Genomic DNA, 24,373 nt, shown 5'->3' on the forward strand with positions numbered 1-24,373 from the left:
TTTCAGTGAAGGAGAGTCCAGCACCTCTTGTGGAAGTGTGTTCCACTGTCGAACGGCTCTTACGGTCAGAAAGTTCTTCCTGTTGTTTAGTCGGAATCTCCTTTCTTGTAACTTGAATCCTATGGTTCAGGTACTACCCTCCAGAACAGGAGCTTCCTCCATCTTTCATGTGACAGCCCTTTAGATATTTGAAGATCATTTATGTTCCCCTGAAAATAAGAAGGTTGGTTATAGGCTTCCTAGAAATGTAGTGGGATAACATCCTACCCTATTTTGATCACCGATAGTAGTAATTCAGAATTTTTCTCTTGCTGGCTCCAAATACTAGAAGGTTTCTATTCCTGGAATGGTTTTGTATTTGTGCATGATGTGTTTTACATTGTGGTAAGAGGCTTTCCTGTGGTATGTTTGTAGCCACAATTCTAATAGTAATTTCAGCCTTTACATTGCATAATTATGAACTCGGAATGGAACATTCTCCATGAACATTGCTTTCAAAACGTAAAGTCTTAGCCTTTGTTACAGTATGTGATGGCTGCTGCTGCTGAGTCATTTTTATACATGCCCTTGTGCTCATTTCCTCCCCAGGGTTGTATCCTCACATGGAGTTTTTGAGGTCTATTTGTGAAATTCTTATGGATGACTCACTGGGTAATATCAGTTTCACACAATCTGAATAAGTTGAAAACTATGCAGGCAACGGTATCGTTGGTGTTCCACCACATGGTTGAGTAATTTGAATGGCCATATTTGCATACAGTATGCTGTCGGTCTTGGTACGCGAGTCTCATTGGGTGAAATGGTAAGATACCTGTATATATGCGGAAGGATCTGTATAATGAGAGGGAAATATTATCCAATTCCCAAAAAATAAAATAAAAGGTGGCCTTGTATTCTGTTTCTAATACTAGCTGGAATAGTCCACATAGTATATAGGATATTTTTGGAAGTCTCCTAAAGCTTTGGGCAGGCGTGCTCCAAGAAATATTGTAAATACATGAATTAAAGGTGTTGTGTCTGGTGGTCAGACCAGAAACTCTCATCTCTAGAATAAATTAATGACCTGATTCAGACATAAAGAAAAAATAATGTGGTTGTGTCCAAATGGGTTTTTTAAACAGACAAACAAAAATGAACAAAAAGCAGAGAAACAAGCTTTTGGCCTACCTATACAAAGAAAGCAGGCAGTTCTGTGGATTTTTATTCTAACAGCTATTTGAGAGGTGATAGAGTGGGGGGGGGGGTCTGGAAGGGGGCACTATAGTATGCCAAGTCCCTGCCTAATCCTATCAGCTTCATATTGTGAAATTCAGCATCATTTAACTTAAAGGGGGTGCGGTTGGAGGCAGAGGAAGTTAAGCTTTCATTACAATAACTCTGAGAGTCCTTTCAGTGCAGAAAGAAGAGAAACAGAGGAAGAGGAAGGGTGGCAGGAAAGCCCATGAATCGTGGCTGCTTCTACGGAACTTTCCCATTCTCTATTTTAACAAAAAAGAAAAAGGAAAAAGAGAGAGAAACGTTTTACTTTACCGGGGCAAAAGCAAAACTAAAACTTTCAGGGCTCTTCCAGGCGACCTGTTTACCCAGTGTTCATTCTTACTTGTTTGCACAAAGCTAACATGGTGGTTAGACTGTGTCCGCTCTTTCCTGAGCATCACTTTTGATTTGTTTACAGGGTAGTTTTGTGACAATGAGCATTCATTCTGTGTTGCTTGTGGGGTGCTTAACCCACACATATCATTGCATTTTCTCATCCCTTTGTAAACCACCAAAAACCATGGCGACATCAATGATTTCTGTAACCTGGAAGTGGCCATATTTCAGAGCAGCATGGAAGCTCTGTCGCAGGAGCAAGAGAAGAGAGTGAATAGGAAACTCTGTGATTCATCAGTACAGCTACTGCAGCTCTGCTGAGTGGGCAGACATCTAGGTTTCTCTTCTTAGATTGAAGCCATCTGGCAGCCACAGTTTTTCAGCATAAGAAGAAAGAGCAGTCTGCCAGAATCTGGCCTTGAGGCTTCAAACAGGAATCCAGCTGGAAAGGGTTTTACTTTGGTGGTGAGCTGGAGGGGGGGGGGCAGGAATAGCAGCAAGCAGTGGGCCAGTGGGAATGGGCAGGAAAAGCTCTGCCACCTCTTCAATATGCTGCCTGAAGCAAGGGACTCATCTTCCCTCATGGTAGGGTCAGTGACATGAAAAGTTAATGTCTGGTGACTGACGAGTAATGTGTTTCTCTCTCTGAAAACTATAACACAGCAATCAACATGCATATGTGAGTTGGATCTAGGACTATAGAGACTCTGAATTAGAGACTTGTTGGCATCTGTCTGTCTCTGGAGACAGTGGAAGAGTGTGTCTTCAGGGGTAAAGTCAAACTGTTAGACAGTTAATGCACGTGCTGTGGCTGTAGAGACCAGTACAGGAGAGACATGTTTTATTGCAGGTGGTGCAGATGAAAGTGCCCAATGTTGCTGCTACAGCTGCACCATAGCGTTAGAGACTGCTTTGTCATACAGTGGTACCTTGGGTTATGTACAGTGGTGCCTCGCAAGACGAAATTAATTCGTTCCGCAAGTTTTTTCTTCTTGCGATTTTTCGTCTTGCGAAGCACGGTTTCCCATAGGAATGCATTGAAAATCAATCAATGCGTTCCTATGGAGACCGTCCGGGGACAGAGGGGAAGCGCCGCGTGCCTTCCCCTCTGTCCCCGGACCTGTTTAAAGCCAGCGGTGGCGGGGAGAAGATTGCTTCTCCCCGTTGCCAGCCCCGCAATCTCCGGGGACAGAGGGGAAGGCGCGTGAGATTGCGGGGCCCCGGAGATTGCGGGGCAGGCAACGGGGAGAAGCAATCTTCTCCCCGCCACCGCTTGCTTCAAAAGAGGTCCGGGGACAGCGGGGAAGACGCGCTGCGCTTCCCCGCTATCCCCGGAGCTTGCGGGGCATGCTTCGTTTTGCGAAGCAAGCCCATAGGGAAATGCGTCTTGCGAAGCGGCTAAGAAAACGAAAAACTCCTTCGTCTAGCGAGTTTTTCGTCTTCCGAGGTGTTCATCTTGCGGGGTACCACTGTACTTAATTCGTTCCAGAGGTCTGTTCTTAACCTGAAACTGTTCTTAACCTGAAGCACCACTTTAGCTAATGGGGCCTCCCGTTGCCGCCGTGCCGCCTGAGCAGGATTTCTATTCTCATCCTGAAGCAAAGTTTTTAACCCGAGGTAATATTTCTGGGTTAGTGGAGTCTGTAACCTGAAGCATATGTAACCTGAGGTACCACTGTATATGGAGACTGTGACATATACAGGGGCAGGATGACTGAGTACTTTTGGGTGTATTATTAATTTCTATTTAGTCATTTATTAAATTGGATGCACAACATGCTGTTTGCTGTGGCTGTATTTTACTGATCCTCCTTCATCGTCTCTGGGTTTTTAGAAACCTGTCAAACTAGTCTCAAGTTAGTTTGGGTCATCCATACTGAGCCAAGAGTGGTTCCTTGTCCGCTTGTGTTTTGCCCAGCAATACCAGTCAAAACTTCTCTTTTTTAAAATTAAGAATCCAAGGCTATACAAAATCCACGGAGTTCCATCCTGGTTAGAGACTTGATCAGATGCCATGCAAGGGATTGCATTAAATTGTCCATATGCATCCCAGTGTTGAAATATTTGTCTGTCTGTGCCAGGAGAAGGAATGTCTTATGACCTTGACAAGCTTGAATTAGATTTTATTCACAAGATTCAGAGATAATTAGATTTGGTAGTCTGAATCCTATGCCCCTTATTATGAAATAGTATAGTCAGTTTCATTGTAATATAGCAATCAGTCATAATACACTAAATGTTAAGTGTAAACAGTTGGAAGGCAACAACTTTGCATGTTCTGAAACAGTATGAGTTTCATGTTGGAGGGCAAACACTTGAACTTTGTTTCCTACTGAAACACTTACACCTTGTCAGACTTCTTAAGCACATTTTCATTGTTTTTGTTGATTTCTAAAATATGCCTTTGATTCTGACCCTTGGCAGCATTTGTGAAATTACAGTTTTGAGTATTGACATATGGGTTACAATATGAGTTTTAACTCTGGGACATCTTTATAAATTAGCATTGGTCGCAACTGACCGCTAACACCATGCCGATTACAAGCTTGAGGTGGTGGTGGTAAAACAAGCATGTTTAGTTGCTCTCCCTTTTAGTTTCTTTTTAAAATATATAGTAGAGGGTGTTAATATATAATTAAATATAGTAGAGGGTGTTAATAATAATTAAAAAAAGGATGGTTGTTGCTTCCCAGTTAAAGTGGGCAATAAAAAGATTTCCAGCCTCCTTTGATATTCTGGTTTCCTGCACTAGGTAGCAGAGCCGTAGCTAGGGGGTGGTGAGGTGGGCCCCCACCAGGGGTGCAGGCGAGGGGGCAAAATCGGCTTAAAATATGTCCATAAATAAAAATTTTGATTATTGCTTCATAAGAAAAGGTTTTAAATAGAGGGTGAATGGAATGGGTGGAAAGGGGGGTTGGAGGAGAGGCGGACAGAAAAGCTAATTTGTCCATGGCTAGGGGGTGCAATCTGGACAGTTCTATCAGGGCCGCAAGATCACCTAACTACGGCTCTGCAAAATAAGATTTGGCAGATCCAAACAATCCTAGAAATAGACATGGGGTGGGAAGACTTTGAAATGCGTTTTCTTCATCTCTTGTACCCCAGTTTTGTTTTCCAGAGTTCAGATTAATGGTTTTAAGTACAAACAAGTACCATATTCACTGATAGAATGCATAATAATAATAATAATTTATTATTTATACCCCGCCCATCTGGATGGGTTTCCCCAGCCACTCTGGGCGGCTTCCAACAGAACACTAAAATACAATAACCTATTAAACATTAAAAGCTTCCCTAAACAGGGCTGCCTTCAGATGTCTTCTAAAAGTCTGGTAGTTGTTTTTCTCTTTGACATCTGGTGGGAGGGCATTCCAGTGGGCGGGTGCCACTACCGAGAAGGCCCTCTGCCTGGTTCCCTGTAACTTGACTTCTCGTGGCGAGGGAACCGCCAGAAGGCCCTTGGGACTGGATCTCAGTATCCGGGAGACGCTCCTTCAGGTATACTGGACCAAGGCCGTTTAGGGCTTTAAAGGTCAGCACCAACTGATGATCTCTCCCAACGGCTGCATGTAGATGTTGAAAAGCATGGGGGAGAGGACAGAACCCTGAGGCCCCCCACAAGTGAGATCCCAGGGGTCGGAACACTCATCCCCCCCCCCACTTTCTGAACACGGCCCAGGAGGAAGGAGCGGAACCGCTGTATGACAGTGCCCCCAGCTCCCAGCCCCTGTAGACGGTCTAGAAGGATGTTCTGGTCGATGGTTTGAATGGATTGTTGTACTCCAGTTGTATAAAAGGAAGAAAACTGGTTCATTCTGTCATAGAGCTGTGTCAAGGCAGGATTCTGCTGTAATTAAAATAATCAAAATACATACATTCAGGTCTGTGTAGAGGGACAGCCCAAGACATTTTGTTGCCTAAGGCAGAGTAACAAATGATGTGTATTCATACCCCATCAAGGTACATAGCATCTAAGGCCAGTCAAGTTATTTTGGCACCTGAAGCAGAAAATCCCAGAATGACTTTGCCATAAAAAGACAATATCTGGGCGTCCCTTCATGACACCCAAAATCAGTTGCCTAACATTGGAATAGAAACTGTATGCATTATCCCACTTATTTTAGCTATGTAACACGAATAAGCACAAATAGCATTTTGAAACCTCACAGCAGAAGGAACGAATCTCTTCCCAACGAAGTTAGGTAGGCATAAAATTAGATGCACCCACTAATGAAATAGTTATCTGTTCCTGACATCTTGGGTAGTTTTAACCACTCTTTGTTCTTTCCACTCTTTGGCATTTAGAAAAAAATTGTCAAGTTCTGCAGACTTACAGACCATAATTTGTAATGTCTAGTTCTTCTTCTTTCTCTACCCTGTTGGATAAAATGGATGGTTTGAACATAACATTTCCCCCTTATTTTTCTCTTTGTTTTTAAATCAATGACATCTCTGTTGCCTTTCTTACAAACTGATGGAATATCTGCTTTTAGTTTCTTGAGCACATTAAAGTTGAACAATGTCTAAGTTTATACTTTTTCTATAAACTTAGAATGCTTTTTTTGTATTATTAAAGCATACAATTTATTGATATTTTTGTATGTGATCCTGCTGCACATAACAACACAAACTTCATTGCAGTTACCTAACATACAAAATCAATTCCTTTTTTTGAGACTGCAGCTTTTGGAGAGAGAAACGATCTATACATCTTAAAAATAAGAAGCATGCTAGGCTGCCTGCAGTTGCACAATCTTTATTTGTTGTCTTTTTCATTCCTTGTGTAATCTAGTTAAACAACTTGCTATGTTAACTGGTAGGAAGTGAGAATTATTCCATAGTTTCAGGGTGTGGGGTTTCATTTGTTCCTCATGTATGTGGGGTGATGGGAAGATTCTGATCAAATTGCAACACTCTTAACAAGCTAAAACAAGCAGGAAGACAAAAGTCCAATATAAAAAATCAACTACTATACCAACATAGTATTGACATATTTAAAATATGAAATGCAGCTTTGACAGGAAAAGCTATGCTGAGAGCCAAAGTCTGCATGTTTATTTAAAAAAACCTGTACCCCACTTTTCACCATATGGGTCCCAAAGTGGCTGTTATCTCTATATTGTAACTAAAATCCAGTAAATGACAAACATAACTGGATTTTTCTATGTAAAGCTCCCAAAAATGTCTTGATTGCTGCTTCTTCAACATTTTGAAGGCAATCCTTATTTCAGAGGGGGTGAAACACTACACATACAAACTTGTTTTCTCAAAGTCTGTGCCTGAGCAGACAAGTTCTGAGCTTGTGGTTTTCAGAATGTCAGGCAGGTATTTTATGGCTGTCTGACCAGTGGAGAAGAATAAAAGATCACTAGCAACGAGACCTGCAAAAAGCATCTTGAACATTAATAGACTAGTTTTAGTGTTGAACTTTATCTCTGGCCTGAGCCAAAGACTTGGCTTGCTACTGTTTCCTGTCAAAGGCTTTGCTTATCTTGTCTGCAACCTGCCTCGTTTTTTTTCATGCTATCTAGATTTCAGCCCCACTGACTTCATAGGACACATGTATCTCGCTAGACAAGAGTACAAAATGTATTGTATAAATCTGCCAGTTGGCACAGTCTTCTAGAAGTATTCTTAGTGCGCTAAAAGCCTAGAATCTGAATTCCCATACCATTTAAACTCATTGACACAAATTCCCTAATTTATCTAGCAGTTGCAGACATGTTAAATTGTTGAGAGCCAGTGTGGTGTTAGACTAGGAGCTTGGGAGACCAGGGTTCAAAAACCCATATGACCATGGCATTCCCTGAGTGACCTTGTGCCAGTCAATGCCTATCAGCCTAACCTACCTCACAGGGTTGTTGTGGGGGATTAAATGAGGAGAGGGAGAACGCCACCTTGAGCTCCTTGGAGGAAAAGGTGGGATAACAATGCAATTAACCACCATCACCCATGCTGGTATGTTCAAATGACAGTAGGTTTTCCCAGATACCATGGGAAAAATACCCCAGACATTGGTTGTGAGAACTGGCCCTTGGCCTGTAGACTTCTGTGGTTATGTGAATTAAGTACAGTGGTGCCCCGCAAGACGAATGCCTCGCAAGACGGAAAACTCGCTAGACGAAAGAGTTTTCCGTTTTGTAGGTGCTTTGCAAAATGAATCTCCTATGGGCTTGCTTCGCAAGACGACAATGTCTTGCGAGTTCCTGCTGGTTTTTTTTCCCCTTTCCCCCCCTTTTTCTAAGCCGCTAAGCCGCTTATCAGCTGATCCGATCAGCAGATAAGCCGCTAAAAGCCTCTAATAGCGCTAATCCGCTAATCCTTCAATGGGCTTGCTTCGCAAGACGAAAAAAAAACGCTAGACGAAGAGAATCACAGAACGGATTCTTTTCGTCTTGCGAGGCACCACTGTACAGCGTCTTGCTCAGGGTTTTTTAAACAACCACCTAACCTCTATAAGAGCAGCCTAGCATAGCTGCTGTAGTGCATCTCTCTACCTTCTGCCAATAACAACTGTTTTGTTCCAGCAGCAAGTGAGAGTATAGCAAATCTAATAGTTCCAACACAGTTAGCCAGAGAGAAGGTATCCAGGCAGCAAATGTGTCTCTGTGTGTAGGAGGATGAAATCCATCAGGCTGGTGCAACATACTTAGCCTTTGTAGACTGTCTGGAAAGGAAAATAACTATAAACTATTGTACGTGAAGTATTTTCTAGTGATAAGCCATTTGACTCTCAGGTTGCTTTTTCCAACAGCTGTTAAGGTGGAAGGTTTTTTTTGGGGGGGACGGGTTTTGTTTTTGTTTGTTTGATGCAGGAAAGAAACAAACCCTGTTGTGATTTGACACTGCCTTGGTTTATTGTCTGGGGGTGAAGGGGCTGCATCAAAACTTTTCTGAAAATAAATATGGTTTCACTTATAGCGAGATACTGCAGTATTCATATTCACAATGCATGGAAACAGGGGCGGGAAATGGGCTTGGCGGGTAAACTCTAGGAGGCTCAGCAAGAAGCCATGGATCTTTTCCACTGTTAGGCACAATTTCCTAGGTTTTAATTATAAATTTGTTTCTTCTTCTGCCCTTTGTGGTGCATTGATGTGAAATACTGTATCCTCAGTTGCAGTTTAGGGATTGTGCTGGTCCTGTGTTTATAACCCAATCGCCTTCTCAATCTGGCCCACGGACGGTCTGGTAATCAGCGTGTTTTTACATGAGTAGAATGTGTGCTTTTGTTTAAAATGCATCTCTGGGTTATTTGTGGGGCATAGGAATTCGTTCACCCCCCCCAAAAAAATAGTCCGGCCCACCACATGGTCTGAGGGACGGTCGACCGGCCCACGGCTGAAAAAGGTTGCTGACCCCTGGGTTAGACTCAGGGTGAAGAATGAATTAAAAGCCTAACATGCTTAATTTAAAATTAATAGATAAATTGGTTGCACATGTTAACACCCCCATTCCATCCCATGAGCTTTAACTGTAGCCAGCAAGCTCGTACTTGTGAACTCCTTCAAGGTTTCCCCAGCCTTCTTCATCTTTCCAGTGCTCTTATGCAGAGGTGGGCAGAGTCCCATGTTATCAAGTTCCTAAAGTTAATATAAAATATTAGCCAAAGGTGCTTATGTGGTGAGACTGGGCTTCCCTGTTCCATCTTTCCTGGCCTAGCATATTTTCTAGGAGGCTGCCTTGGGGCCCCCAACAGATTGATGCTTAAGCACTCCCACATCTCTGCTAACTGACTGGCCATGTTTTCAGAGATCAATCTGAGAGTCAGCTGTTGGCGGGGGAAGGAATGTGCAGCTGTCCAAGGGTGGGGACAGTGTAGGCAGGCAGATGAACTTCAAAAGCTGTTTGGACTGCATTGCAGAACCACAGAAACACTCTGCATTGCAGAGTGAAGATACCTTAGTTGCAGGGAGGCAGTTGGAGGACGGTACAGTCAAGCTCTGGTCTTAGATATTGCCTAGCATATTTACTAGCTGAGCCTAAAGTTCTTAAAAGTCACCCAGGGCACTGCAAATAGGAGAGGTGCCCCTGCTCTCAGATAGGCAGATAAAGGGATGTCACTCAGGTAGAAAATAAGAATGTGTTCGATGGCACCTAGAGACTAACTTCCTGGATCCTTTTTTATTGTAAAACATACTAAGCTTTGCATTTCAGCAGAATCTGAATTTATAAGTAGGTGTAAAGGAAGGCAGAAAAATCATCTGAAAGCTGATAGCTAGGAACAAAGTTTTAAAGGGATATTATATAATTTTTTTAATGTAGAATTTGTATAGTATTGATAGAAAACACAGTCTTAAGCCCCCACTTTGATAGCCAAATGAGTTCCTGTTCAGCTCTCTCGTGTTCTGTATGTCCCTATAGTTTGACCTTCCTAAGAACAGCGACTCCGATGTCTGCAACACTGGCCTATTTTGCATGTAGTGTTAAGCTAAATTTTCTTCACTTCCTTTAGTGTGGTATTGATAAAACAAACGCTGGTTCTTGTAAAGTTCATGCTTGAGGGAGATAATAAAATGTTCAGAATGTTGAGTGCATAAAGCTATATTGCGCAATGGTTGAGTTTTTCCCTCTCAGCTTCAGTAACTACTTGGGGAGATTCCATTCTATGTGTCAAGGGTGGCAGTGATCCTCCTAGGGACAATTGTAAGAGACATTGAGTGTCGGCATTTTAATGCAATGACTGAGAACCATAGAAGTACCTCTTTATCCTGGCCTTTCACACACACACACACACACACACACACACACACACACACACACATTCTAGCTATAATTGTAATATTGCCCAAGAGTGAAGCACACTCTCCTTTCTACAAAAGCAAGAAGTGTCCATCCTTCTAGAGTTTTCCTTTTTTTAAAAAAAAGCAAATAGTAAAATAAACTCCCTTGATTTCTAGAGATTGCTTGTTTAAATTAAACAGATGGCCTTTTGAAGGTTGCTAGCTGATAAAAACACACAACTCCATTTGCTTGGCTAGAGCTTGGAAACAATCTGGTGATTAGAACACAGGGAGTGAAGTGCAGATAATTCTGAATATTTCAGCTGGTAAAGAGGGTCACTGGGGACCCACAAAGACATACTGCTCAATTTGAGAGAGTGTTGCTGCTTTAAAAGCTGGTACTATGTGTGTGCAGACACACTTCCTTCTCTGCATTATTTCTGTAGTATTTATAAATGTGCAGGCATTAGAAAGTGATCACAAATCTCCACTATGTGCTCCTTATAAGGAACTTAAGACTCAGAAGTATGGAAATAGCCTCATTGCATTATTGCAGGGCAACAATTGAAAACTGCACGGTCACTTCCTTGCCCCTCCCCGCCAGATTCCATGATTCATGTTTAAGTGAATCCCATTCTTGAAAAATGATACGGCCTCTGTCTAGCTCACTAGCCGTTTCAGGTTGTGTTCCCATGAGAGTGGTGCCAAAAATAGCCTCTCTGTATTAACAACTGTTTCCTCCATGGCCTATAATGTTTGCAAGCATACTCCAACATGTTGTGGACAAGTGAGTTCTTGCAGAGTGCTTCACTAAAGCTAGTTCCATTTTTGATTGCATCCCTATGGAGATGGTAATGTGTTCACCAGCTATATTCAAATGAACATAACCTTCAGTAAATTAATTCACATTCTGTTGACATTATTATAATAAGAATTCACATTAGACGTCTAAATGATTGTAAATGTGTCTCTGCATTGCTGTAACTAGTGTTGCCTTTCCAACCACTCATTGTTATAACAAAATTTCAGTTATATTTTATGTCCTTTTTCCAAAAAAAGGACAATGGATGTAAACTCCCACCAGACCCCACCATCTGTGTGATGTATGAGTTCTTGCTAGATGACCCATATTTCCTCCCAGTATGCTTTTAAATTACAGTTGCTCCCTTCTTATCTCTATAGTGAAACTGAATTTCTTCTAGAGTGCTATATCTTCATCCTTTCTATCACTGCTGAGGACTTGAAGCTTAGAGTTTCAAAGATCAATTAGCGTTGCTTTCCTTTTTACGTAGAGGTGTTGCCGTAAAGCTTGCCATAACTTTTTGGACCAGAAAGCTCAAGGAAAGTTCATAGAGGCAACTAGAATTCTGCATTTTTAGAATAGTGTCGTATTTTTCGCTCTATAAGATGCACCAGACCACAAGATGCACCTAGTTTTTGGAGGAGGAAAACAATAAAAAAAATATTCTGAATCTCAGAAGCCAGAACAGCAAGAGGGATCGCTGTGCAGTGAAAGCAGCAATCCCTCTTGCTGTTCTGGCTTCTGGGATAGCTGCGCAGCCTGCATTCGCTCCATAAGACGCACACACATTTCCCCTTACTTTTTAGGAGGGGAAAAGTGAGTCTTCTAGAGCAAAAAATATGGTATTTTCTCTGGTTTGTGTCTTGATAATCTGTACTTTAATGCATGTTAATAGACTTGAGCAGTCAGTTTGGCTATATAATTACAGTACTGTTTGGTATTAGTCATTCTAAAAGATTTAATATATGCTTGACATGTTACTGTTTGTGTGTTTTTGCAGACCAGAAGAGACTAACAGAAGAGTGAAGAATGTAAGACTCATTCTCTTTTAATTATTTGATTCACACATGCAGATGGTTTAAAAAACAAACTTGGACCTTTAGCTTAGTTAACTGAGCTTTCTCCTCTTCTTGAAAGAGGTCAAGCAGTAGAAAGAGAGACCCTTCAAATGGCACAATCTAATTAAATGCAGTGTGTGCGGTGCTTTTTATTAGATAGGTTTACAACATACCTACAAACCCCATGCAACCAAGGCAATTTGCTTTTCAGATGGTGGGTGGGTCTTCCTTTACTATCTAGGACCTAAGGCCTGTTTGCTTATATCATGGTTGGGGTTTGTGTGTATGTTTCACTCTGGTGAGTGTATGCAAAGTTGGACAATGTTATTGCATATTTTTGTATGATAATATTTGTGCAATCGGAGGGATGCGGGTGGCGCTGTGGGTTAAACCACAGAGCCTAGGACTTCCTGATCAGAAGGTTGGCAGTTCGAATCCCTGCCACGGGGTGAGCTCCCGTTGCTCAGTCCCAGCTCCTGCCAACCTAGCAGTTCGAAAGCACGTCAAAGTGCAAGTAGATAAATAGGTATCACTCTGGGGGGAAGGTAAACAGCGTTTGCCATGCTTTGCCAGAGCTGTACGCCAGCTCCCTCGGCCAATAAAGCAAGATGAGCGCCGCAACCCCAGAGTCGGTCACGACTGGATCTAATGGTCAGAGGCCCCCTTTACTTTTACCTATTTGTGCAGTAAGCTGCATTGATACAATCTGAATATCAGCAGATCATGTATAATGTAGGTTCAAGGTTCAATAATGTGTTAAAAGGAAATAAGCCATTCTGAACAAAAGAAACCAAACTCTGCTCCAAGAGAACTCAAATGACACTAATAAATTATGTTATGTAAATGTAACAAGGAATTATGCAAACCATATGCATTCATTTATTTGAACAATGCTTACTTTAAAAATAATAGTAAGAGTTCTCCTGAAGTGCTTGTGCAGTTTGCTGACTTCAGTTCTTTTAAGACTGAATTCTGAATGGACTTGGCCAATTCATTAACAGTTGTGCCAGTAAATGCAGTACAATGGATGTGCTGCTTATTTCAAGACCATCATGTTTTGTTCAAACCTCTGTATGTGAGTATAATTTGGGAGTTTTTCCTTCTGCACCAGTGTAGTGGCAAGAAAAGTGTGGGGAGCGATGGAAAATGTTTGCTGCTCCATTTCACCCTCCAAAGTATGCATGTTGTGCATGCAAACTACACTCACTGTGCAGCAAACCTTTTTCGGTGCTTGTCAAGGGCCTGTAAACTGGCCAGAAAATACTAGCTTTAGCCATCAGTTTGAAGAAGGCCTCTGATAAGGAAAACATGGAAAGGAAAATCCTTTATTCAGACAGCACAGTCAATATGTGGAATTTGCTCCCACAAAACAACAACAACAAAAAACCCCGGTGATGGCCTTCGACTCGGATGGCTTTAAAAAAGAAATACTGTATACAAATTCATGTAGGATAAGGCGTCCGAGTGCCTGTTGCAGGGAACTGAAAATGGGGAGGCCATTAAGAAATGCTTTGGGGGTTTTCATAGGCATCTGTTGGGCTATTGTGAAAACGGGGAAGGGCTAGATGGAGCACTGCTCTAGCAGGCTTTTTGTATGCTTTTATTCTAATAGCAGGTATCAGTTGAGGAAATGTGTTAAAAATTTCTGTCTTGGAAGTAAGAAAGTAATAAGTTTTATAATAAGCATATGTTTGGCATAATTAGTGTGTGTGTGTGTGTGTGTGTGTGTGTGTGTGTGTGTGTGTGTGTGTTGTCTGGCTTTACATCATTATTCATAAATGTTTCATTCTTTTTAAATTTAGGTTTTGATTACATTATATTGGTTGGGCAGGAAAGCGCACAGCAACCCTTACTATAATGGCCCACAGCTAAATTTAAAAGCCTTTGAGAAATTACTAGGACAAGCCTTGACAAAGGTAAGGCATTCATGGAAGGAAAAGTAATTTCAGCAAAGATTATCTACTATTGCTGTGGAAAAAAATGTTTGACCGGCTGAGCATGTTTTATCTGATTCAGTTTTCTACTTTTTGAGGAGAGGGGAATCTATAGTTTTAAATTTTCCTTTTTATATACTTTCTATTGCTGTAATCCACCTTGGGCAGGCAGAATGGTAAAATAATAGAAATAATAATAAACATTGCATGTGCTTTTGTCCATCTGTGTGACACCTAGTTTGGCAGATAGTTTTATAGGAGGCCACTTAGAAAAGGGAATGAGCAATGGGGAGTTGAGCCTCACATCTACCCAATGCAACTTCCAAATGCACTGCCAACAAGTCTAATGGCTATAGTCTCCCCTTGCTCCACACATGACTTTTCACTTCTGATATTGCAGTTTTGGGAGAGGGAGCTGATAACTGGAGAAATGGATTTGGCCATGAAAGTGTCATTTTGCAGATCCATAGCACAATGCTTTGTTACTCACAAGCACAATTATGTATCACTACAGAACTTTACTGGTTATAACTCACATTCAGCAGTAATTATAAAGTAGTGATTATATCTGTTTACTTTCTGTTTCAAGTTTCTTAAACACACTTCCCCATGCTATAAGCTTCCATTGAGAAGAACACGATTCATGTCACTCAAACAGAACATGTTGCAAAATTATCATCGCTAAAATCCTTTGATAATTTTTTTAAATTACAAACAACAACAACAACTTTTCATTGCAGGCTCTTGGAGAATCCAGCAGTCCCAAACGAAGTGGAAGGGATAGTGGATACGGAGATATTTGGTATATTGAACGCAGTGACTCACTTTCGTCATCTATCAGCCATAAGAGAGACGATTCCTTTGATAGCTTGGACTCCTTTGGCTCAAGATCTTCTGCAAGCTTTTCATCAGACGTAACTTTGAAAGGTGGCAGTGAAGGTAATATATTCTTTAAAATCTTACTAGCCATATTTGCTTGAGAGAAGTAGGACAACAAAAGCTGTAAGGGTTAGATGCTTTTACATTTTGCCTTATCACACCAGTCTTTTCCTAGTTTTAAATATCCTGAGGTTTTCCAGACGAATGTCAGATAGCTAAAGAACATTCCCTTAAACAAGTTTGCTAGCTATCAAACAACTGACTGAAGGAAATTGAATGGGGAATTGATACTAGATAGGTCATAGGACTCCCTCACTTCCAGTTTGACCCCAAATACCAAGTACATCTGGCAGGTGAGCTGGAAGTCATTAGTTTCACCCAGTGCCTCTGCCAAACCTCTTTACCTCTGCAGTCAATAAAGTTGTGGCCTGATCTGACCCCAAATGTACATTGTCATATTTTGTTTATTTACTGTTCCTAAGACTGGCTGGGTGGTGGGGTGTGAGACACCCAGGCACGCAATTGAATAGCTGTTCACAATAGCAACAAATCCATTTGGGTAACTATGCTAATATTAACAGAGACTTCATAAACAGTTTCGTAAGGACTTCATGACCTCTGGCCTGCCATTCTCTGTTAGTTTTGTGGCACAGTATGTGATTTTTGACCGTCTGTTCTGGCACTGAGAAATAAATTGAAAAAGTTGCTTCCAGTTCAGAGAGGGTTTTTCATTTAATATTATTGGTCTTGTTATTTCTATGGAGAAGTATCAGTTATAGAGCACAGTCATTGAGATCAACAGTTCATTTTGCAAGTGGGAATGAGGAAATGATGTAATTAATGCAACGTAACTAGGAAAACCAAAGTCCAGCCAGGTGAACTTTCATATAGCATCAGGACAAGCATTTAAAAATATTCTCTTGCTCTATTTGCAATAAAAATCTTAAAAGGGCTTAGGTCAGTGCTGGCTTATAACAGAGTAAACTTCTGATGCTGAAATTTCAACTTAGAGGATTTCTGTGTGTTTTTGCTTAAAAGATTGTGAAAGTGACACAGATTCTGAAACACGCGCAAGAATGCATGATCCCAGTAAAGATGACATGTCGTACCGCCGAGTTTCTTTGATTGAACCCAAGCCTGCTGCAGAGTTCAATCGTTTCTTACCCAGCAAAGCTAAACCACCAACATACATGCCAGCGCCCTTGCGGAAGAGAAGAACAGAGAAGAATGAGGATAACAGAAGAAGCTGGGCAAGTCCTGTGTTTACGGAGCCGGATGGAACATTTTCAAGGTATTCGCGTGGTGTTTAAATGTTGCCATTGTGGCAAATGTTAACTTATCACTACAGAAGAGGCCTGGTGCAAGCATACCATTGTCAGTAGAGATCAGGGGAATAATGAGGGCATGTAATCTTCTCCTTCCTTCTGTGCAATCCTGTTCCTCTTCCTGTTTATGGTTTGCTTTAACTATGCTTGCAGGCACAGCACACGGGATCTGTTCCGGAACTCCGGTCGGATCCTGAGGTATTCGCAACCGGGGGTGTCTGTTCTGCACATGCACGCAGCGTGGTAGAGCGCTTCTGCGCATGCGCGCATGGCGGAACCCGAAAAAATACTTCCGGGTTTGCTGCGTGCATAACCTGAAGGATACGCAACCAGAGGTGTGCGTATCCAGAGGTACCACTGTACTACGTTCTCATTTGATGCTAGCCAGAGTTGCCCTTACATTGCACATTTGGGTTTCAAACTTTGTATACGACACTTTTAACAGTGGTTAAAAGAAACCGTGGAAAAGGAGGGATTTCGTGTGAGAGACAGAAGGTGAGAGGGCTCATGAGTCTTCAGTAGGCTTCTGATTTTTCCTTTTCCTAACTGTTAGGGATTGATTAGCTGCTTGTGCGTAAAAGTGCTCCCTCAGAGTTTGTGCGACCCCACAAACCTCCGTTGTGACGGAGCTCCTCAGACATGTCTGCTCTAGTCACTAGTAGAGTCCGACAGTGGCTGTCTGCGGAAGCGTTTCCAGCAAAGGAGCTCCTTAACGGAAACGCGTCTCCTGGACTCACGGCGTGACAGTTTCCGGCGAGGTGTGGGTCTCCCTATGGGAGACTCAGATACCTCCCCACTGTTCTCGCTGGAAGCGTCCCTGAGCCCTCCCTCCTGCTCGCATTCCCTCAGAGATCCACTCCTCCCCCTGCTGGTCCCTGCTTCAGCTGTTGAGTCTCTTTCTTCCTCCCTGAGCCCCTCCACCACCTGATGCTCCGATGGCAGTTCCCTGACATCCACCTCCCCTCCAGGGCCCCCCTCACCCCCTCCCATTTCCTCTCCCCTGGGAGGTGAAGGGCTAAAACCCCGAAAAGAATCTTCCTCATCTTCCGACGTCTCGAACAATTCCCTCCATCGATCGTCGTCCTGGCTCGCTGAATCCTCTTCCTCTTCAGAATCTGGGAACCCCTCCAACTCCTCTTCCTCGTCGGTGGTGGCAAAGTATTCCCTTCGGAACCTCGCTACAGGCTGAGGTTTACGTGGGAACCTCTGATGAAAAGTCTCTATTAAAACTTCGTCATTGACATCCTCTGCCCTAACCCAGGTGTTTTCCGACTCCGGTTCCCCTTCCCACATTACCAAATACTCTACTTGATCTCCCTTCCACCTGGAATCGAGGATCTCCGCTACATGGTAGCTGTGTTCCTTCTCCTCCATTGCTGGTCCCCTAGTGACCCTCCCTTCACTGTCTCCTCTATACGGTGACAGCAACGACCTGTGAAAAACTGGGTGCAGCTTCATGTGGTTCGGTAACCGGAGCCTGAAAGCCACTGGATTGACCTGCTGCATGACTTCAAACGGACCCAGCCTTTTGGGTCTTAATTTCTTACAACCTCCTTTGAACGGCAACCCTTGGGTTGACAGCCACACCTGGTCCCCCACCCTGATGCTTTCACCTTCCCTTCTGTTTTTGTATGCCTGCCTCTTATATTCCTCCTTAGCCCTGTTTAAGTTGAGTTGGAGCTGGCGATGGATCGCTTCCATTTCTTCAACGAACTGTTCAGCAGCTGGAACGCTCCAGTTCTCCCCCTCCCCCCCTGGGAAGGCTCTGGGATGGCACCCGTGATTAGCCAAAAAGGGGCTCATCCCCGTGGACACGTTCTCTGCATTGTTGTAGGCAAATTCTGCCAACGCCAGCTTCTCCACCCAATCATTCTCTCTGTCATTAACATAACACCGCAAATATTGTTGGAGAACCCCGTTTGCTCTTTCCGCCTGCCCGTTGGTTTCTGGATGACGGGCCGTTGAAAAATTAACCTCTACATGCAGTAAGCTCATGAGCTTCCTCCAGAACCTGGAAGTAAATTGTTTCCCTCGGTCTGAAACCACCCTCAAGGGGGCGCCATGCAACCGAAACACATTCTCTACAAACAATTTGGCTGTTTCTTCTGCTGTGACCGCATGTGAGCAGGCTATAAAGTGGGCCATTTTAGTTAACAGGTCTACTACCACCATGATGGCTGTTTTCCCTCTAGACCTTGGCAGATCCGTCATAAAATCTATTGCCACTGCTTCCCACGGTCTTTCAGGTGTGGGCAGTGGTTCTAATAAACCAGCCGGCGCCCGCCTCTCCCCCTTGGCTCTTTGGCATTGTTCACACCCTCTCACATACTCCCGCACATCTTCCCTGACCTTGGGCCACCAAAATTCCCTGGTAACCAGCCACATGGTCTTGTGTTGCCCAAAATGCCCTGCTGTGGGGTTATCGTGCAGCTGCTTGAGTACCTTCTCCCTCAATTCCCCTTCAGGTATATATAACGCTCCCTTATAATACAATGCCCCGTTTCTCTCCTCAAAACCACCGGATTCGTCTCCCTCCCTCCTGAGACCCCTGAGTTTGTCCTGGGCGTATGCATCATGCACCGTACCCTCTACCAATTCCCTTTGCCCCACCAAAGTCGCCCCACACACCCAGCGGTCCTCTGGAATGATATGGGTTTCTTCGGGTGCTCCCTCCCCCTCCAAATATTCAGGTTTGCGTGAGAGAGCGTCCGCCCTAACATTCTCTGGGCCTGGCACGTAACAAATCTCAAAGTTAAATTTGGAGAACTCCTGGGCCCATCTCAACTGCCTTTGGTTGAGCACTCGCGCAGTTCTCCAGTACTCTAGATTTTTATGGTCCGTGCACACTTGCACCTTATGTTGTGCACCAACTAGCAGATGCCTCCATCTCCGGAACGCCTCATGAATAGCAAGCAGTTCTCGGTCGTACACCGTGTAGTTCCTCTCGGATTTGTTCAGCTTTCGCGAAAAGAAGGCACACGGTCGCCACTCTGACTCCTCCTTCCCCGGCTGCAGAAGAAGCACCGCCCCTATGGCTCTGTCAGATGCATCTGTTTCAACCCTTAGCTTCTTTCGTAAATCCACATGCAGAAGTTGTTCTTCAGAGGCGAAGGCCCTTTTCAACTCCTCAAACGCTCGCTCCGCCTCCGCCGTCCATACAAACTTCTTTTTACTGCTGAGACAGTCAGTGATGGGCGCCGTCAGGTGGGCGAAGTTGCGGATGAACTTACGATAAAAGTTTCCAAACCCTAGGAACCTCTGCACATCCTTCTTGGTTTTGGGTGTTTTCCATTCCAGCACTGCCTGTACCTTGCCGGGATCCATGGCCAATCCCTTGTCTGACAGGCGGTACCCCAGGAATTCCACCTCCTTGGTATGGAACCGACACTTCTCCAGTTTCACCCACAGCCTGTTGGCTTGTAGTCTGCTCAACACTTCTCTGACGTCTCTCACATGTTGCTCCTCATTCTCCGAATACACCAACACATCATCTAGGAAAGCAACGCAATTCTTGTAGAGCAAAGGGCCCAGTACGTGGTTCATAAAAGATTGAAAACACGCTGAGCCTGCTTGTAATCCAAATGGCATAACGAGGTATTCAAATGCCCCCAAAGGGGTAAACATGGTGGTTTTCCATTCATCCCCTTTCCTTATGCGTATCAGGTTGTACGCCCCCCTTAGATCCAGCTTTGTAAAGATCTTTCCCTTCCTCACCCTGGTCAAAATATCATCAATCCTGGGCATAGGAAAAGCCACTGGTTCAGTCACTGCATTTAACCTCCTAAAGTCACATACAAGTCTCGGCTTGTCCGCGTTTTTTTTGTCCACAAAAAACACTGGGCTACCCCCTGCTGCTTTGGACTCTCTGATGAAGCCTCTCTTCAGGTTCTTGTCAATAAACCCTCGCAACTCCTGCATTTCTCTGTCTGACATGGCATACAACTTGCCCACGGGAAGCTGTGCTCCAGGGAGTAAATTGATCTGGCAATCAAAGGGCCTATGAGGTGGTAGTTGGTCAGCTTCCTTCTCGCTGAACACGTCGCTGAGATCTGCATACTGTGGTGGTACCTTCACCTTCTCCATTACTTCAGTCCCTGCTAGGGTGGCTTGGGCCCCTGCTGAACCCTTTTCCCCTTTGCAGTGTTCTAAGCAATGTGCTGAACCAAAGGACACCACTCTTTGATGCCAGCCAACCAGCGGATCATGTAGAGCTAGCCAGCTCATTCCCAAAATAATGGGAGCGCCTCCCAGGGTGGCCACATTAAACGCTATCAGTTCTGTGTGCCTTGCCACCCTCATTATCATTGGGACAGTCTGCAAGCTGACTCCTCCTCCCAACAACTCCCTGCCATCAATCGTGGTCACCTGCAGGGGGTTGCTTAAAGGGATAGTCTGTATCTGGTGTTCAGCAGCAAACTCCTTGCTCATAAAATTGCAGGAGCTGCCTGAGTCCAATAGCGCCTTTATTTTTAGGGGGTGCCCATTTTGCAGCTCTAGCGACACTTCAATCACTAGAGCAGGTCGAGGAGCTTCTGGCACGGGCACTTTCACTGCTCTTTGGCCTGGCTGCAGTGCCCCGATTGTGGCAACCAGGCGTTGGCTTTTACCTGCTCCGTTCCCCCCTGTTCTCCCCCCTCAACAGCTCCCACCATCCCTTGCCATTCCTTCCTCTGGGGGCAGACTCTGGCAAAGTGGCCTGGCTGTTGGCAGAGATAGCATTTCCGGGCGCCCTTTCCCTCCCTCTTAGCCCCCTCGCTGGGTTTTGAAAATGCGCGCGCGCGCGCTGTTCCGATTTCCATCGGCTCTGCCGGCGGGAAAGCTGGCTCAGGAATGTCTGGAATGCGGAACTCCTTCCAACGTTCCCCTCTCCCTTCCCGCCTCTCCAAGGCTCTTGCCTCCTGCCGCGCTCCTATGGTCAGCGCAGATTTGGTCAGCTGATCCATAGACCCCGCCCTGGGGCTCCGTGACAGCTCGTCTTTCACCCCCGAAGAAAGACCTTCTTCAAATAGCATCTGAATGGGTGGCGCCGATAAATCCCAACCCAGTCTGTGAATCAGCATGGTAAACTCAGTCCAGTACTCACGGACAGATCGACTTCCCTGCTTGCAAGCCATTAGCTGTCTGCGCACCACCCCTTCCTCAATATCGCTGGAAAACATGATATCCATTGCACGAAAGAACTTCATCGTGTCCTTTAGTACGTCATTGTGCGTTGCCATTAGGGGTCGAACCCAGTCTCTCGCCCCTTTCTCAAGATGCCCAATTACGAAAGCAACTCGCGATTCCTCATCAGGGAACTCATCGAACTGCACATTAATGGCATATTGCATCTCTGTCCTAAAGGCATGGTAATCCTTGGGGTCCCCCCCAAATTTCTGCACCAATCCTGGTACCTTTCTGGGGAACTGAGTGGCTCTCCCCTTCTTGTCTGCATCCTGAGCCCTTCTCTCCTCCAGCCTCGCCGTCTGCAGCGCCAGTTGGACCTCCAACGCTCGGTATCTATCTTCCAAGCTTGGACCAGCTCCAGCCCCCGCTCCTCCGGTTCCGGTTGGTTCGCTCATGATGCTTTCTCTTGCACAGGCAGCGTACAGAGGCTGTCGGACTGCTGTTAGGGATTGATTAGCTGCTTGTGCGTAAAAGTGCTCCCTCAGAGTTTGTGCGACCCCACAAACCTCCGTTGTGACGGAGCTCCTCAGACATGTCTGCTCTAGTCACTAGTAGAGTCCGACAGTGGCTGTCTGCGGAAGCGTTTCCAGCAAAGGAGCTCCTTAACGGAAACGCGTCTCCTGGACTCGGCGTGTTTCCGGCGAGGTGTGGGTCTCCCTATGGGAGACTCAGATACCTCCCCACTGTTCTCGCTGGAAGCGTCCCTGAGCCCTCCCTCCTGCTCGCATTCCCTCAGAGATCCACTCCTCCCCCTGCTGGTCCCTGCTTCAGCTGTTGAGTCTCTTTCTTCCTCCCTGAGCCCCTCCACCACCTGATGCTCCGATGGCAGTTCCCTGACACTAACCATGACACCAGATCAACAAAGTTGCCTTTATGAAAAGGTTGACACAGTGTTTTTATATTTAAAAAAAAAGGGTGCCCCTGAATTTCTGGTAGGGTTTTTTTTTTTTAAGCTTGCTAAATTGATGTGTTGTTTATTAAAATATGACACACTCTTTTTGCTTTCCCATGTGACTTTTAATAAAACTTGCTCTTTTTGTAAGGTAACAGAGTAAATATTCTGTTCATTTACTCAGATAATAAAATGAGATTAACTTGAAGTTCATAGAAGAATTTTTTCCCATTCCCTCCTTCCATTTGAAGCCATCTTTGTCTCTCCCAAAGCCCCTTTGGAAGGTCTTCCTAAATAATGTGGGGTGGTACAGAGGGTGCTGCTGGTAAATGGCTGAACATAGCATTGCCTTATGCTGTGATTGTAGTAGAGCTGGTGACTAGGCTTACCAATTCTCATTCTGTAGCTTCATCCCTATTATGACTGATCTCAGCAGATGTGAAAGGAGTCCTTTACCTTCCAGTCAAAATAGCAGAGCAGAGAGTGGCTTTGCACAGCCAGCTTCGCCACAGGTGACCTGCCAGTTTGATGGTAGTTCCTATTTGGAAGTTGAAAGGAAAGCTGACAGATGCTATTCAGGATGATTTGGCAAAGTGCAGCCTTTTGGTGAAAATAGCTTTTGCTAGACCTGGATTTCTTTATGCCCAGCAAAATTATTCTCCCATGCTTGATACTCAAGACATTGTACCACTGACCCATTACCCATGGTGCTGAAAGAGATGTGGTTAGAGGTCTACTTAGCTGGGTTCTTATGATTTACTCCTAAACTATCAAAAAATATCTGTAAACACACTATCTGTGGATAGTGTATTCTGAAGCCAGAGTTTCTTGATCTGCCTGTACAGAAACTTAAACCACCTCCCATGTGTATGTGTATGCTTTGAACAGTTTCCCAACATTTTTCTTTTGGTCATATGAAACAAAAATCTTCTGTTATAATGGCATTCTTTCATAGTTGCAGTGCTTTGATACTCAGAACTAATTTTGCTTCATTCACAAGTTTGTAATTTTTAGCCAAATATGTCATCTGTTCTGTATTCGACAACAAATTGTGTTTGAAAATATAACTTGATTGGGTATTTTGTACAGTAACCAGAGAAGAGCTTTGCAGCGAGAGATGGAATGCCATACATCAGCTAACGTTCTTTCAGGCTTCTCCAACTATTTGGAGGAGGAGGATGAAGAAGAAAAGACAATGGGCACTCCAGACATTGAAACAGATGACCTTTATGTTCGCAAAATAAATGCTGCAGTGTCAAACCCAAAACTTTCCTCTCATAAGTTTCTTCCCAAGTCTTGGATTCCAGGGGAAGAACTGCAGTGGAAAAAAGCGAAAAGGATATCTTTTTCCAAGCAATGGTATAAGGATATTCAAGGATTCAGGTTTGTTGTCTTGCATGTTCTTTTTTCATCCAAGCAGACCCTTTTTTTAAAAAAAACACCACACATGCTTAAGTGGCTCAAATCACTGCACGATTTGAGTTGCGGCAGGGGGCGTGGAGTCTTCACTGGCTGTTGCCTGTGGAAACTGAATTGCTGTTCTGTTCGATTTTGAAATGCAGCCTCTTCCTTTACCAGTTATTTTAAGCAGTGTATTCAAACAGATTACTGCATACCATTTTTGTGCCAGAACTTACATATTCCCTGTTTTTCCCTTTCTTCACTTACGTGCTACTGTGCAGTAAAAGTGCAGATTCTGAAGAGGATCTTGCAAGAGTCCAGACAAGCAACAGCCTGAGTAACTTGGGTAACAGTTGCAGAGAAGACTCAAACGGCATTAAACAGACTGCGGAACGTGCTGCAAAATCAGTACTACAAGCTGCAGAAGAAAATGTTAACTGTTCCTCTGATCTACCAAGGTTGCTACAATTGCATGAACTATGCTGTCCTGTGTGTACGGAAACCTGCTGTTTGCTAAAAGTTAAAGTGAAAAGTTAATATGGATCGCTGCCTTTTGAACTTTCCCCCCTATGTCCATACATGTTGGCTTACTGAATTCAC

At 44.1% G+C, this 24,373-nt stretch overlaps 1 protein-coding gene across 50 annotated transcripts in view; it reads left to right on the plus strand.

Annotated features, from left to right (window-relative positions):
* The window catches only part of LMO7 (LIM domain 7), a 150,686-nt gene that overhangs the window by 75,859 nt on the left and 50,454 nt on the right, over positions 1-24,373 (plus strand). For 31 of the 50 annotated variants that reach the window (XM_083501047.1, XM_083501021.1, XM_083501023.1 and 28 more), the window contains exons 6-9: positions 12,119-12,149; positions 13,979-14,092; positions 14,851-15,049; positions 16,028-16,280. In XM_083501047.1, the coding sequence (XP_083357173.1) occupies positions 12,119-12,149; positions 13,979-14,092; positions 14,851-15,049; positions 16,028-16,280 (597 nt within the window). Of the gene's footprint in view, positions 1-12,118; positions 12,150-13,978; positions 14,093-14,850; positions 15,050-16,027; positions 16,281-23,461; positions 23,756-24,054; positions 24,232-24,373 lie in introns of all 50 variants that reach the window. The other 19 variants (XM_083501009.1, XM_083501031.1, XM_083501020.1 and 16 more) reach the window with 1 other exon arrangement.

The sequence above is a fragment of the Podarcis liolepis genome (assembly GCF_965112155.1).
Source record: "Podarcis liolepis genome assembly, chromosome: 4".
Lineage (NCBI taxonomy): Eukaryota > Metazoa > Chordata > Lepidosauria > Squamata > Lacertidae > Podarcis > Podarcis liolepis.